This window comes from Mastigoproctus giganteus, chromosome 7 (genome assembly GCF_048544385.1).
Source record: "Mastigoproctus giganteus isolate SK-2022 chromosome 7, ASM4854438v1, whole genome shotgun sequence".
Taxonomy (NCBI): Eukaryota; Metazoa; Arthropoda; class Arachnida; order Uropygi; family Thelyphonidae; genus Mastigoproctus; species Mastigoproctus giganteus.
Genome location: NC_143581.1, coordinates 92895979 through 92912565, shown reverse-complemented (window position 1 = coordinate 92912565; position 16587 = coordinate 92895979). Strand labels below are relative to the sequence as shown.

Below are 16587 nucleotides of genomic sequence, written 5' to 3'. Positions count from 1 at the left end.
ATAAAATTGTGTCATAGCATTTAGTCTTTAACTTTACGCTTAACTTTTGTTGCACAATCATGAAGAAGATCGTTCTCACACTATCAATTTTCTCAAAGAAAAAAGCTTTAATTTCTTAATTTTCAAATCCTCGTAACTGCGTGGACTCGGATAATTAATACTCAGACAACAGGGATCCCTTGTACTCTATTCAGGGTAGTGGAGAATGAAAAAGACCTGGGGGTAATTGTTCAGTCAGATATGAAGTTTTCTGAACAGTGCAGTTTTGGTTGGTTGGTTGGTTTTAATGGAAGTTTGTAACAAGAGCAACTAAGGCCAAATTGTGCCTGTCACAGTAATTCTGCAAATGATTTTTTTCCCCCAGTCATATGCCAGATAAGTTCATATAAATGAATTTGTTTTAAAAAATTAAATAAGTCGGATAAATTTCGTAATCACTGAGAATATGGTTCATCTCTAATGATTTGTTTTGGGTTAAAGCCGATTTAAAATTTGTTAATCGAGCAACATGATTGTGGGGACGCTCGAGGAGAATGTGTTTCACTGTAAGTAGGGCGGAACAATGACGACAGTAAGGAGGTTCATCACCTGTCAACAAGTGGAGGTGGGTGAGATGGGAATGTGCAATGCATGTCCTTTCAAGGACAACCTCTTCTCATCTGTTTAATCGTGAACTAGATTTCCAGTATCGTGGCTTTTTCTTTGTTTAGAAAAGTTTATTATGGGACTGTTGCTGCCATACTGATGCCCATTGGTCAATACATAACTGTTTTATGAGTTTGCAGTCCACGTAAGGAATCGAGGCAAGTGAAGACACAGGGTTGACTGGATTTTTTGCTGCTTGATCTGCTTTCTCATTTCCCTGGATTTCAGCATGCCCAGGAATCCAGCAGAACCTTACCTCTGTGTTATATTCTGTGAGATTAACTGTGCTCTGATTTCTTTCAGAATAGGATGAGAGTTCGGACATTTGTGTTTTAAAGACGTTACTGCACTCAAGGAATCGGTATAGATTATTATCTCTTCATTACCACGTGAACCATGGGTAGAGATCCTGTCATGTGAATAGTGTATAGTTTTTAACTGAAAGTGTCACTTGCGGAGAAAGATTCGTTTCTTGAAGACAGATGCCTACTGGATGGTGCTGATTTATCAAATCATGAATATCGTCTATGTTGCTACGGAGGCCCCTGCAATTCCATTGAATCAACTGATCCATTATTTAGCTTTTGAAGTAGAAGGTGTTTCTGACTGTTTTTTATAGCCAATCTGTTTATAGCATTCCAATTTTATTTTATCTTTTCTCGGGAAAGTGAGTCGTGGAGTATCCATGTCTTCCTCGGCATGTATTTCTAAAATGGTTTCATCATTATGAGTTGTGTCATCGATTTCCATACTTGTGGTTAGTGGTTAAGATGGTGGAAAATTGTTGCTATGGATAAAGGGATGGTTGAGTGGCAGAAGATAGAGAGTGGTAATCAATGAACACTGCTCATCGTGGACTAATGTTATTAGTGGAGGCCCTCAGGGTTCAGTGTTGAGTCCATTGTTGTTTTCTGTATTTATAAATAATATTGATGATGGTATATCAAGCTTAATGTCCAAATTTGCAGACGATACAAAGGTTGGCAGGGTTGTTAAGGGCACTACTGACACTATGCTGCTGCAACAGGATCTGGAAAGGTTGAGCAGATGGGCTGAGAGGTGGCAAATGAAGTTTAACATTGACAAATGTAAAGTACTACATATGGGAAACAGCAACCCCAGAGCAATGTATCAACTCTGTGGTACTACACTGACAGTGGTAGAGAATGAAAAGGACCTGGGGGTAATTGTGCAGGCAGATATGAAGTTCTCTGAGCAGTGCAGATGGGCTGCAAGGGTAGCTCATGCTGTCTTATCAATGATATACAGGAATTTTTCTAGCAGAGATAAGGAGGTGATTATTCCCTTGTATAAGACGATGGTCAGGCTGCACCTTGAGTACTGTATACAGGTCTGGAGGCCTCATTTCAAGAAGGATGTAGAGCTGCTGGAACGAGTACAGAGAAGGGCAACAAGGTTAGTGAACGGAACGAAGGGTTGCTCTTACGAAGAAAGGCTTAAGTTTTGCAAATTACAGTGTCTGGAGACTAGGCACTGGCGAGGTGATCTGATAGAGGTGTACAAAGCCTTGAATAGTTTGAGCATGCTCAATGCTGATGGGATACTGCCTCTTGCTCAGAATAATCACCTGAGAGGGCATAAATTCAAATTGAGGAAAGACAGATGTAGGAATGATGTGCAGAAATTTGCCTTTATCCAGCGGGTAGTTGGTTGGTGGAACAGACTTCCATCCCTTGTTGTGGAAGTTGATAGCCTAAATAAATTTAAGGCTTAGCTGGACAGGTATTTCGAACGAACGGAGGGGTGAAGTGGAAGGTTTTTTTTTTTTTTTGGCTGATGCTGCATAAGTTTGCTTTCTTGCATCATATGCCTCTGCTAATGTTAAGATTTCTCAGACCCTCAGTATCTGAATGTGATGGAGTAATAGTGGGTGGTACGGTGACTGGGGTACTATTTGCTTGGGCTTTTACATGTTCTTTAGGGGACTCCTGCGGACTCGCTAGAACAGCCTGTGTCCAGTTGGAAATGGATGTAGCTGATGGTATGGACACTTCAGTTTGAATTCCTTCCAATTTGTATTTTTGTGTTGCAGCTGCATATGTGAGTTTCAGTACAGTGAGTAAAACTTTGTTTCCTTGCTTCTTGGTAAGTCACTTTGTTTTCTATTTTGTACTTTTGCATTTTCTTTCCTGTTTTCCAGGTTTCACAGATTTTTGAGTAAGCTGGGTGGTTACCCTTACAGTTTAGACATACTGGTGTTTGTGCTGTGCAGTCTATCTGTGTGTGTTCCTTAGATCCACAGTTGGGACACACTGAAACCGCCCTCTAACCACTGTTTGAGCATGGCCAAATTTTTGGCACTTGAAGCACCTGAGAAGATTGGGGATATAAGGTCGGATATGGCAGTTCAGGTATCCAGCCTTAACTGTAGCTGGAAGGATTGGTTTTGAAAAGGTCTGTATAACACTGCAAGTCAGAACCAGTTCACCATCTTTCTTGATTTTAATTCGCTTTACCTGTACAACTTTTTGGCCTTGTAGCTCTTGGACTAATTCCTCTTCAGTAGCATTTATTAAGTCCCATTCAGACGTCATTTTTTTGAATGTAATTAGGGTGGCATGTGGAGTTACTGTGACAGGAATATTTGCGAATTTTGAAATTCTTAGCAGGGCTTCAGAGTGCCTACTATTCATTGTCTCTATAAGTAGATCTCCAGAGTGGAGACGGCGCCTCCGTACCCAGGTGGGAAGGAGCAGCAGTGCATAGCACACGCTTCTTGATTAGACCGGGGTTCGAGCCCGTCACCACCAAATACGGAGGATGCGGAAAGGTTAAGGAATGACCACCGCATATCCTGGAGCAATATGGCCTTAGTTGCTAATGCTCCTAAACACCAAACAACAACAACAACAGCCAGAGTGGAGCCTTTTCACCATTTTAGGTGGTCCGGCATTTTAGGTGGTTCTTGAGTCATTTCTGGATAAGAAATGGAGAAAGTGCACCTATTGGTTGACTTGTTTGGGAATGTATAATAAGAAACAGTGGTGATTCCTTTTTGGATCCTTCTGTTCTTTGTCTCTTGGGATGGGAACTGTCAAAGTCAGTTTGGTCTGTCCTTGAACAAGTTGAGGCATGAGGCTCAACAGATGGATTACAGTCTTCGTGATCCATGTTAGCTCTTTTTAGCCCTTGACAGAGAATCTTTTCTGCCAAGGTTACCAGCCCCGCCATGGGGAGGCAGGAGCAGTGCTGCTAGAGTGACCAAGTGGTGTTAAGAGTTAGTTTGTTAGTTTTAAGGAAAGAAAAGAAAGGTGGTTTTCCTTTCTGTAACTTACAATTTGTAAGAATAAGTTAACAGTAAATTACTTTAAACATAGAAAAACTTTCCAAATTAACAAAAACTGTCGCAGTGAGAAAATTCTCTGTAAATAGCTCAAAGAATCACTCGATCACAATAACGCTTGGCACCCAGGGCCGAGCAGTACAGACAGACTAGGCTGCCAGAGCAGCTCATTATGTCTTGTTAATGATATACAGGATTTTTGATAGCAGGAATAAGCTGGTGTTTATCCCTTTGTATAAGGCAGTGGTCAGGTTACACCTTGAGTACTACACACAGATCTGGTGGCCTCATTTTAGGAACAATGTAGAGCTGCTGGAATGAGTACAGAGAAGGGCAACAAGATTGGTGAGGGGAACACAGGGTTGCACTTACCAAGAAAGTGCTTCAATTCTCTAAGGCGATCTGATAGAGGTGTATAAAGCCTTGAATGGATTGTGCAAGCTTAATGCTGATAGAATCCTTCCTCTTGCCCAAATTAATCACCCAAGGAGACATCAATTCAAATTAAGGAAAGACGGTTGTAAAATAGATGTGGAGAAATTTGCCTTTAGCCAGGGGGTGGTTGAATGCTGGAACAGACTTCCATCTGTTGTTGTGGAAGTTGATATCTTAAACCAATTCAAGGAAGAACTGTGCACAATCTTTTGGAGTGAATAGATAGGTGAAATGGGAACTGTTTTTTTTTTTTTTTTTGACTGATAATGTATAATTTGATTTCTTGCATCATATGCCACTACTAATGCTAATGCTACTTAATCAAAATTTGGAAATGAGAAGCCAGAGCTAGAGCAATACACATACACATAGCAAAGTTTTCAACTGGTCAGTGTGGAAGGTCAGTTTTGCCAACAGCTGTAAATGGCAGATGTCAGTAACATTGCTACAAAAAACATTGACCCCCCCCCCTCAGATATTACTTGGCAGTGTGATTAAGATCAATGGGAAATCAGTGCCATTTCTATATATGTCCACATCAAATCGCATTGGTAACCTTGTAATAATGAAAGTAAATTTAATTCTTTTTAAGAATTTCTTAAACTTTTTTTTTGTTTATAAATTTTCATATAATAATATTGTGGTATAATATAATTATAACAGTTAATATATTATAATATTACTGTTATAACTATTTTGTTTATATTAGCATTTTAGTATATTACCTGCGAGCAAGAGCATGGGCTCATAAAGAAATGTCAAAACTGATACGAGAACAAGTGATCATGGTAAGTTTGGATCTCCATGATATTTTAAACAATACTTAGCTGAATAAACAGGGTGTGTGAAAAGTACTGTTATTCCAACCGTCCCCCTCTTCCAGCAAAAACAAATGTATTGGTTCTTTGCAGTAAAAGTGATAATGCAGATACATCCAATGCTGGAAAAACAGGTCACCTCCAATGATGATCTTTAATCTTGGTCTGCCTTTTTTGGAACCAGTTTCAAACAACTTACCCTCCTAGCGTAATAATGTCATCTTTGGTGGTGGTGGTGCATCTTTTATTGAATCTAGTGTCAATATCACTCTGGGTGTCTCTCAAAATTTTCATTGTATGTGTTCATCTTCCACGAACCCAGGTGCTCATTACTGCCCTTCGTCTGTGGTGTATATTGATTTATCAGTCATTGCTAAATCAACTATAACACCCTTATTAATAATAATAAAAAATTGGAAACTGCATTAGAGAACCTGAAAGTGTACCTATATACATTACTCACATTAAAATTGTTAGAATTCAACTCATCACATATTAGGAAAGTAATAGGATTCTTCACATACCCTGAAAACACTTGAAATTCATTTAAATTATCCTCCCTCAATTTACAAAGCAATAAAGATTAATAAAGGAGCTTAAATTTTATTAAAAATCAAATAAAATGTACAATTTTGGTAGTTTTCCCCTCAAACATGCTGCTGTAGAAAACAACCATCCAATAAATCCACAAAAATCTTGCTAGTGTACGAGTGACCAACCCACAAGTTCCAGTTAAAATCCCCCATTAAAAAACAATCTGATTTATTGTACAGTTGCTCGTTGTACAAATCAGAGTAATTAGGCCTATAACACACTCCTACTCTCAATTTTGCTTTCCCAGTTCTTATGTTACACCAAACTAACTCAACATTGCAGTGTCCACACACGTCAACTGATAACTTCCTTAGATTTTGTTTCTTAACTAACAGCATAACCACTCCTTCCTTTCTATATACATTGTATACAGAAAGGAAGGAGTGGTTATGTACACCCCAAATTCCAATTCTGCATTCCTTATATCTGTGTGACACCACATCTCTGAAATCCCAACAGTATCTGCCTTTGATGTCTTGACCAGCACCTGAAGTTCATCTGGTGTACATGCAAGTGTACATGCAAGTATACATGCACCTGTTCTTACTTGTAGTTACCCTAACACAGCCCATGTATTTACTGGTTCCATGATGACTCCTAGCAGTCCTTGAAATCCCCAGCACCTTGCTTTCCAGGCTGCTGCTCAGGCCAAAAGAAGCAGTGCAAGAATCACTTTCACCTCTGCTTGTGGCTATTGTTAATCTATTGGTCTATGAATCCCCCAAGCTAACAGTTTTCTGACCCACCTAACAAATAAAACTGCTAGCATTTTGCTAAGAGATTATCTTAGGTTCCTTGAGAAAAATATAATACTATTCAATGTGAACGCAATATGAATACCTGCTTCTCAAGCTATTCAATGTTTCCACAAAGGCAAGAGGTAAGTTTTTTTTAATTACCATTATAACGCCAGAGGCTCACATTTGGTGAGTATCGGCTTGGCAAACCCAGGGTCCTGGGTTGGATATCGTCATTCTTCTCTTTCTTTGTGATTCCTTTCTACTTCTCTCTCTCTCTCTCTCTCTCTCTCTCTCTCTCTCTCTCTCTCTCTCTCTCTAAGGGTAACTCAGGATTTTTTTCTTTTCTTTTTTTGCCTGGTGCAGTACAAGCCTCAGGCTTCTTTGCATATAGCTGATAATAATAATAGCTAATAATATGGGAACTTGAAATTAATCAGAAGTGAAAAGAAAATAAAAGAAAAAAACCAAGTTATTACTGAATTCAGCAATGAACTTTGAGCTTGAATTCATTTTTGCAAGTTATAATAAATATTATTAATCCAGGAAACTCTCAACCTTTATTTAACTTGAAGTATTAGATAAATTGCAGATTGGCAGAAAAAGCTACACGAATAGTTATTTTTTTGCATAAAGGCATACTGTTTCTTTAAAAGAATTAGTCTAAATTTCACTTTCAAGACTTCTAAGCAAGATTATCTTTCAGCAGTGTAAATTAGAAGTCGTTTTTTCAGTGACCCCAATTTCCATGAAATTTTAGGGTACATTTTTATTTTTTTAAGGCACTAACAACTCAGTTTTAACTTTGAGCATAGCATAAAAGGGAGACAAATAAATTATAATAAATAAATATACATATATCTTGTGTGTGTGGGGGGGGGGGATTAGAGACCAAAAGAGTTACACGCATTTAAATCACACAAGCACAGACTTGTTACTATAAGTCCTTGAGGTTGTCACGGACATTCTCTCAGATATGCCAGACAAGCTGTACTCGCTACTGGGAGTCTAAAACTCTGATGGAACTGATATTCGGGTGACATTCAAGTCAAGTGGACCCAATTTCAGCGAAGTCCGGACGGTCTGTGACAGCCAGATCCTCTGCTTGCACCTTCACGATGGTGGGACTGTTAGTAACCCTGGGTATAACCTCCACGCACATGCACACTGTTGGTGATCACCCAGGTGTGAGCGAACGTAAGCAGGGGTCAAGGTGTGGCACCCACACCACATGGAGGAATGCCACCCCCCTGTGTTACCAGGCAATACTAGGTGGTAGATGACTCTCATCAACTGGTGAAATTCCAACACTTTGCTTAATGGAGGCTTGAAGTGGTGGAACCCATGTTTAGTCTCCAGAACTAAGTTCTGGTCAACCCTTCCCCATCTCTTCCGTCATGTGGTATGGCTGATGACTTTTGAGGTTATGATGAACATCATGGCGAGAGCCAGTCTTCCTTACATTTCGGGGGTACGGCTCTAAAACAGTATTCACAGGCCGGCCGCTAGTTAGTACACTGGACCGAACCTATTGGTAACTCTTTAGGAGGCTTCCGGATCATCTAGTGTATAATCCTGCTACCTCTACTCTGCCAGATAGTGAATAGAGGGAGTTCGAGTAGCGTGTATGCAGGGGGGGGAGGCATTGTCAAGGATCTGGGTATATTCTTACCATATGTATGCCATATCCAAAAATTTCATTACTTCATACAGCATGACCCCCCCCCCCCCCCGACTCTTACTATTGAATACACCATGAATTGTCAAACTAATAGAGTAAACTTATCTGCGAAAAGATCTAAACCTCCCAAACACTTCCTATTTCATTTCACAAGTATACGTGGTCTTAATTCTAATCTCAGCGATGTCCATTTCCACTTGCAGTCTGCCAAACTCCATGTACTTTTTCTGACAGAATCTGTTATCGGTTGATTCAATCACTGCTCACTTCAGTTGCCCAAATTATTCGCTGTATGATTCCTTTCGCCACAAAGGTGCTACTTGAGTCCGATATGATATTCCCTGTCAAAGGCTTGGTAATTTGGAATCTCCTCTTTTCGATCTTCTCTGGCTTAAAATCTCTCTACCTCATCGTGTCAAATTCATCTGTTGTCTCTACCGTTCTCCCAACTCCACTAATCACTTGGAGCTCTTTGACTTCCTCTCTTTGCAACTTGACTTTCTCCAGTCCAACTTTCCTAACAGTGAGGTAATTTTCCTTGGTGATTTTAATGTTCACAACTCCAGCTGGCTGCCATTTTCTAGTCACACCGACCCAGCTGGTCGAGATGCTGAGGCTTTTGCAATTACTAATGACCTTGCACGCACAGATTGTTCATTTTCCTACAAGAATACTGGACAATCCTAACCATGATCTTTGATCATGAACCATGATCCTAACGCTTGATCTTTTTCTCACAAATAACCATTCTAAGTACATGGTCGAAGTGAGTGTTCCTTTAGTCACCTCAGATCACAACTTAGTGATTGTCTCTTCTCCAATGGAGCCATTATCTCATGGCTATTCCCAACCTCGTATTGTTTGGCATTACAAGAATGCAAAATGGGATGCTCTGCGAGATTTCTTTTCTTCTATTCCTTGGTCGGATTACTGTTTCAAAACTTGTGATGTCAATGTTTGCTCAGATCATGTCAGTGAAATTATTCTTGTAAGAATGAAATCCTTTATTCCATACTCTACTTTAAAATCTCGTCCTTTATCTAAACCTTGGTTTTCCAATAAATGCGCTAAGGCGGTTCAAGAGAAGAATGATGCATACCGTAATTTTTCCAAATCTTAAGCTTGTTTCAAATCTTAAGTTTCATTTTCTGCCTACACCAAGCTCGCAACAATTGTAAAGCAGTTGTTAATCAGTCCAAACTAGATTTTGAACAGGCTAAGAGTAGAAAACTTGCTTCTTGCCCTAATGAAAGCCGAGCATTCTGGTCTCTTGCCAAAGCTATTGTCCGCAACTTTTGCCCATCTCTGCTCCCACCTCTGTCAAAACTGGATGGTTCTGTTGTCACTTTGGCCATGAATAAAGCTGACCTGCTAGCATCAAATTTTTCTTCCACCTCCTGTATTAATGATCTTGTTAAAACGCTTCCCACCATTCCCAACATGCTCCATTCAATGCCTCCTGTGGTCTTCCGTCAAAAGGATGTCAGAAGGATTTTGACGAATCTTGATATTTTTAAGAAAGCTCCAGGTCCTGATGGTATTTCCTCACTTGTTCTCAAAACCTGTGCTCCTGAACTTACTCCTGTTCTTTGCTGCATTTTTTCACTTTCTTATTCCAAAGATGTTTTTCTTTCTGCTTGGAAATTTGCTCATATCCAGCCAGTTCCTAAAAAGGGTGACAAATCAATCACATCCAATTATCGTTCCATTGCAATTACTTCTACTCTTTCTAAAGTAATGGAGAGAAATCAATTAACCGCCAACTCTTAAACTATCTAGAAACCTTCCGTCTGATCAACGTCGCCAGTATGGATTCCATCATTGTTGATCTTGTGGTGATATTCTGGCTTATGTTACCCATCTATGGACAAATTCAATGGAAAAGTTTGGTGAAACACAAGCAGTTGCTCTTGACATCTCAAAAGCTTTCAATTGTGTTTGGCATAAAGGTCTTCTAAACAAGCTTCCATCTTATGGTTTGCCAACTGTTTTTTTGCAATTGGTTATCCAGTTTTCTCTCTGATCACTCACTGAGGGTAATGGTAGATGACTCTCTGTCTTCTAATTTATCCACTAATGCCGGTGTCTCCCAAGGTTCAGTTCTTTTCCTCCACTCTTTTCCTCTTGTATATTAATGACCTTCTTCCATTAACCAGAAATCCTATCCATAGAGTTGCTGATGATAGCACATTGCATTCCAGTTTGAGAAACCTTGCCCTGCTCAATCAGCTTCAACTTCTTGAATATCTGCTACCAATTCCTTAAATGCTCATCTCTAGGTAATTCTCCAGTGGGGCAAAGACAACTTAGTTGATATTAATCCTTCTAAAACTCTGTCCTGTCTTATATCTCGCAAAAAGGATTGTTCTGCTCCTCTGCTTATCTTTGGTGACACTCCAATTTCTAGGCAAAATGATATATCTCTTTTGGGGATTACCCTGACTTCTAATCTCTCTTGGCACAAGTATATTATAAATATTGCTTCCTCTGCATCTAAAAAACTTGGTTTTCTCTTTCGCTCTCTGCATTACTTTTCTTCTTCCAAACAGCTGTTGCTCTGTACAAATTGCAAATCTGCCCTACCATGGAATATTGTTCCCACATCTGGGGTGGTGCCCCCAAAACCTCTCTCTCAGGCTTCTAGATTCCATTCAGAAGAGGGCAGTTAGGTTAATTAACAACTCCTCTCTAACAAAGAGTCTCTTCACTTGCGTGTAGGTGCCTCCATAACCAGGTGGGAAGGAGCAGCAGTGCGTAGCACACGCTTTTTGATTAGACCGGGGTTCAAGCCCATCACCAACAAATACGGAGGATGCGGAAATGTCAGGGAATGACCACCGCATATCCCGGAGCAATATGGCCTTAGTTGCTAATGCTCCTGAAAACCAAAAAAACAACAAACAACAACATCTTCACTTGCTGTCTCATAGATGTACTGTTTCTGCTGCATGCCTTTTCTACAGATATTTCCATGGGCACTGTTCTTCTGAATTGGCTTCTATAATTCCTGCTCTCTCTTTCAAAACGTGCCGCATCAGCCAACATCCATTTACTGTCCAACTTCAAACTCACAGAACCAACTTTTTGTCTTCCTCGTTTATTCATTCAATTGCTGTTTTCTTGGAACATTCTTCCTTCGTACCTATTTCCTGAAAATTAGTCTACAGGAGTTCAAGTCTAATGTCAACAAATATCTTCTTTCATCTTTTCAACCTCCAACACAAGCACAGTACTAAGTACTATAGGTTCTAATACCTCTCGTGTTTGGGGTTTTCATAAAAAAAAAAAAAAAAAAAAACCCTTATTGTCAAGAACTGTTAGGAATTTAAAGGTAGTCATTTCAAAAAAAATTGTATGGATGAGTGACAGAATAGACCGTGATAAGATAATATGTATTTCATGTTGAGAGAGTTTTGAAGAAATGCATATCTTACTCAAACACATGTGAAGCTTTACTTAACAGGTATGAGCTGATATTGAGAAAAAGTTGTGAGTTAGAACTGAATTAGTAGTGGCAAATGATGCAAGAAAGCAAGCTGATACAGCATTAGCAAGAAAAATACTCCCATTTTACCTATCAATTTGTCCACTTCCTCCTTGAATTTATTCATGCTACCACCTCCACAACATCAGATGAAAGTTTGTTCCAGCAATTAAAGGTGCACTTTGGCACATCTATTTTGCAACCGTCTTTCCTTAATATGAATTTATGTCTCCTCGTGCGTAATCTCAAAAGAGGAAGAATTCCATTAGCATTGAGCTTGCTTAATCACCCCTCTGTCCCCTTCACCAGTCTCATTGCCCTTCTCTGTTCCCACTACAACAGTTCCACATTCTTCCTAAAATGAGGTCTGGCAACCTCATTTTAGGAAACCAGACCTGTATGTTGGAAGCCAGACCTCATTTGCTGCCAGACTTGTATGTAGTACTCAAGATTATGCCTAATCATTGCTTTATTAGATGGAATAATCACCTCCTTATCCCTACTAGCTAAATTCCCATATATCATTGACAAAACCCCAGTAGCCTATCCGCACTGCTCAGGGAACTTCATATCTGACTACATAATTATCCCCAGCTCTTATTCATTTTCTACTGTACCCTGAGTGTAGTGCTGCATATTTGGTAACTTAACATGGGATTCTTCCTGCTGATGTGCAGCACTTTTTTTTTTTTTTTTTTGTCAGTGTTAAATCTCAATTTCTATTTCTCAGCCCATCTCCCTAATTTTCTAGATCTTGTTGCAGTAGCATACTCTCTTTACTGTTATTAACCTGCGCTGCCAACCTTTGTACCATCTTCAAACTTAGATATTAAGCCTGATATACCTTCAATAGCACACTGCTCCAATTTGTACAGAAGTCTATTATGTGCAACAGTATCATTAGCCCTCCTAAAATCCAAGTATATAGGAAATAATGATAACATATATATCCGGTAAAATATCTAACTTTAATTATAAATACATTGAGCTTTCAAGGCTGAATGTGTCTCTTTATCAACAAATAGAATGGAAACTTTAGAGATAAAAAATTATATTAACGGACACAGAGTTGTGCATGCAATAAGGCATACGAGGGCACAAGGTAGGCCATTCAACCATTAAACTGGTGTTCGTCATTGCTGCTGCATGGACGTGCATAGGTTTGCCTCCAAGATGGGGTATAGTCTCATGCCTTTGCAGTGGTTTATGGCTCTCAAATTACACAATATACTAAGTATTTCTAACCAGAGGGGGTGGCGAAAGTGTAGGGACTGAATAGTTGTGCTTGGGAATGAGGTCATGGTGGGTCGACAAGAAGTATTCTGCGATTGCAGACTGGTCGGTCTCAGCAAGGCAGATCGATCTGTCGTGTTCTGCAAGGCGGTCTAAAGAAGTCTCGAGGTCTCTCTTATGTAGCAGCTGTCACAGTCTTTGCAGGCTATGCGGTATACTACACCGCTGCGTAAGAGAGGGGTGACTGGAGTCTTTATGTTAGAAATTAGAGAACATAAGTTTCTACCAGGCAGCTGCACGCATTTTATGTGGTATTCTCAGAGCATTTTCGAGATCCGGCCCGACATGCCCTGATAGTAGGGAATGTAGGCGGTAGACACATTGTCCTGAGTTGATGGCGGTCTTGAGTGGACTGTGAGCTCTTGCGCTTGTACTAAGCACCAATATGTGGGTTGAATAGCCACAATTGATCAAGTCTGTCCTCACTCTGGAAATCTCATTGCGCCTAGCTTCATCTGTGCTGGAGTGGCTCCAAGCCCTGGAGAATAGAGTGCGGGCAGTGCTGTTCAGATGGCTAGGGGCATGGCCGGATCTGTAGTTGGTGAACTGTCTGCACCACATTGGCTTACAGTATACTGAGGTTTCTAGATGTGGGCCCATGCAGTTTACCAGAACATCCAAGAATGGTTTTTTTTTTTTTTTTTGTTTGGTAGTTGTTGGCGCATCGGCTTCTGTGGCCATAGTGCACCTCCCAAGGTTTTTGCAGTACTTTGATCCAAGCCCGAGGCGGGAATCGAACCCGCGACCTTTGGGTTGCCAGGCAGGCACTTTACCCACCTGGCTAGCCCGGTCGGCCCAAGAATGGGAGAGATCCGTCTACTACTAACTGTAGAGTGAACTGGATGAACACTGACAAGGAATTGAGTTACTCTAGCAGTGTATCTGCACCATGTTGTAATAGATACTGGTGGGTTCAAGAATATCTGTTCTTCCATGGCGATGTTGGCCATGGTAGTGCCATGTACCTGGTGGTATAAGGAATCCTCAAAGGTAAAGACACTGCCTGACAAGCACAGGTTGAGGGCGGTACAGATGTCATCCGTGGACAGTGTTGTTCCGTTTGGTAGGTTTGGGTCATTCTCTAGGAGCCTCTTGATGCAGTCTATGGCCTGTTGGACTGTGATTTAAGAGATGTTTAATAAGGTGAATTAACTTGCCACTGTTAGTGGACAGTGTAGGTGGTATTTCCTACAAGAGGTGTAAGGAGTCGTGCAAAACTACGCATGTCCATGCATCAACAATGAACACCAGTTTAATGGTTGGATGGCCTACCTTGTGCCCTCACATGCCTCACTGCATACACACACAACTTTGTGTCTGTTAATATAATTTTTTATCTCTAAAGTTTCCATTCTATTTGCTGATAAAGAGGACGTTCAGCCTTGAAAGCTCCAAAGTATTTATAATTAAAGTTAGATATTTTACTGGATATATATGTTATCATTATTTCCTATACACTATGGATTCCAGTACAACAGGCCCATTTACTCTCATAAAAATTATTTTTTGCATCCAGTTCCTTTGTTACTGCATCATAATATCCATTGAAAAATTATCCCTTGACAACATGCTGTGGCTGAAATATGACTGCAGTCCTAATCTGTCTTCACTTGCATAACCTCCTTTGTGACTTGATTACAGACTAGCTTATATCTACCATGATTCCAAGGATGCTCTCATAATTTTTGGGGTTTGCTTGCCTCCCTTAATATAATCAGACAGATCCCATCCACTCAGGTGCCTTTCTTACATTTGGGGCCTCCATAGCCAGGTGGGCAGGAGCAGCAGTGCGTAGCGTACGCTTCTTGATTAGACTGGTGTTCGAGCCCATGACCACCAAATACAGAGGATGTGGAAAGGTCAGGGAATGACCACCACGCATACCTGGAGCAATATGGCCTTAGTTGCTAATGCTCCTAAAAACCAGATAACAAACAACTTTCTTACATTTAACTTCGGCAATTTCTCTTCCACTTTTCCTTTAGTTATTACAGAAACATTTAGCTCCATGGTATAGTTCAGTGGTGTCCAACTTTTTCCCTTACAGGGGCTGTATTCAAAGTTAGATTTGTTTCACAGACCGAACAGAGTGATTCGAGAAAAAAAAATTGTGTCACATTTTCTATATCTTGTTATTTGCAAAAATGCAAATTCCCAGCACTTTTATGTGCAACAAATCTATGTCAGTGATTTATTTTTTATATTTTATTAAAATTATAAAAATATGACTTACCTTTGTTTGCTTTTTTTTTTTCTTTTTTTTTTTTTTGAATACTTCACTTTTGTTTCTGTTTGAAATATTTCACTTTTGTTTAAAAAAAATACTTTACTTTTGCTTTTAAATGCTCATTAAAAGGATCATTGCTTTTCAGTATTAAGGTGAATAAATAAATATAATGATAAACATAAAATTGAAATATTCAAAAATTTTATTAAGTACAATAAACAATAACATTTAATGAGATGATTGAGGCTGGATATTTTTAAATAATTGTTCAAAATTTGGTTTCAAATTTGTGACACCAATCTCAATACATAATGAAGATTATGTACTGATTGTATTTCTTGATGGAGCTCCAGGTATTGATGGTTGTTCTCCATTTGTTCTCAAAACCTGCACTCCTGAACTTACTCCTGTTCTCTGCCACCTTTATTCACTTTTTTATTCCAAAGGTGTTTTTCCTTCTGCTTGGAAATTTGCTCATATCCAGCCAGTACCTATTTTTGTATTGTATTTTATTGTATTGTATTTTTGTATTTTTGTATTGTATTTTATTGTATTGTATTTTTGTATTTTTGTATTGTATTTAAATTGTATTTTTAACTCTATATATATATAACGACTTAATCGTAACAAATAATTAATACATAACTATAGTAGTACACGTGATACGGAAGTTGTATAAAGGGAACTCGTAAAAAACACTAGATACCGAAAAAAAAAAATATATATATATATAACATAACTGTTTTGGGATATAACTTAAGGATTTAATTTTTGTTTTGAAATTTTATTGAATTAAATCGGAATCTTGACTCTGACCAGAGCAGCAAAGCAAAAGGCTCAAGCTAATGGGAGTGCTGTGGTTCAGGGGAGAACTGAGGGGGGCAGTTGCCCTCTGAATCACAGTCTTTTAAAATGCACTGTTTGCTTGATGTTTGCGGAGCAGTCGGGTACGGGACATGATACTGCCAAGGGGGATGTCTTTGTGTGTGCACGATGTAAGGAGTGCAAGGAAATCAGGCGACAACTCAGCGTTGTTATGGGCCTTTATGAGAGCTTGAAGGACAGGGTGGATGCCCTCGAAGGAAATAAATTGAGGAGCCCATCAAGCTCTCAGCTGCCCACATCAACGCCAGAGCTTGCACTTGGTCATCAGGCAACACAGAGGCAGCCCCCTAGGCAGAATGCGCTGGTCCCACAGGAACTAGTAGTTGTTGGTGACTCTATTGTCAGGGAAACGGGGAACATGCTTTGCAAAAAGGATAGGTGGAATAGGACCAGGGTATGTCTGCCAGGGGCAAAGGTTTATGACGTTGTAGAGCGGATATCATCTTTAAAGGGCACAAAAGGTGATATAGTTGTACACGTTGGC

At 39.7% G+C, this 16587-nt stretch overlaps 1 protein-coding gene across 1 annotated transcript in view; it reads left to right on the top strand.

Annotated features, from left to right (window-relative positions):
* Positions 1 to 16587, top strand: part of LOC150083079 (transmembrane channel-like protein 6) — a 238024-nt gene that overhangs the window by 196923 nt on the left and 24514 nt on the right. Inside the window, exon 9 of the mRNA XM_090378383.1 lies at positions 5094 to 5172. Coding sequence (XP_090234509.1) covers positions 5094 to 5172 — 79 coding nt within the window. The remainder of the gene's footprint in view (positions 1 to 5093; positions 5173 to 16587) is intronic.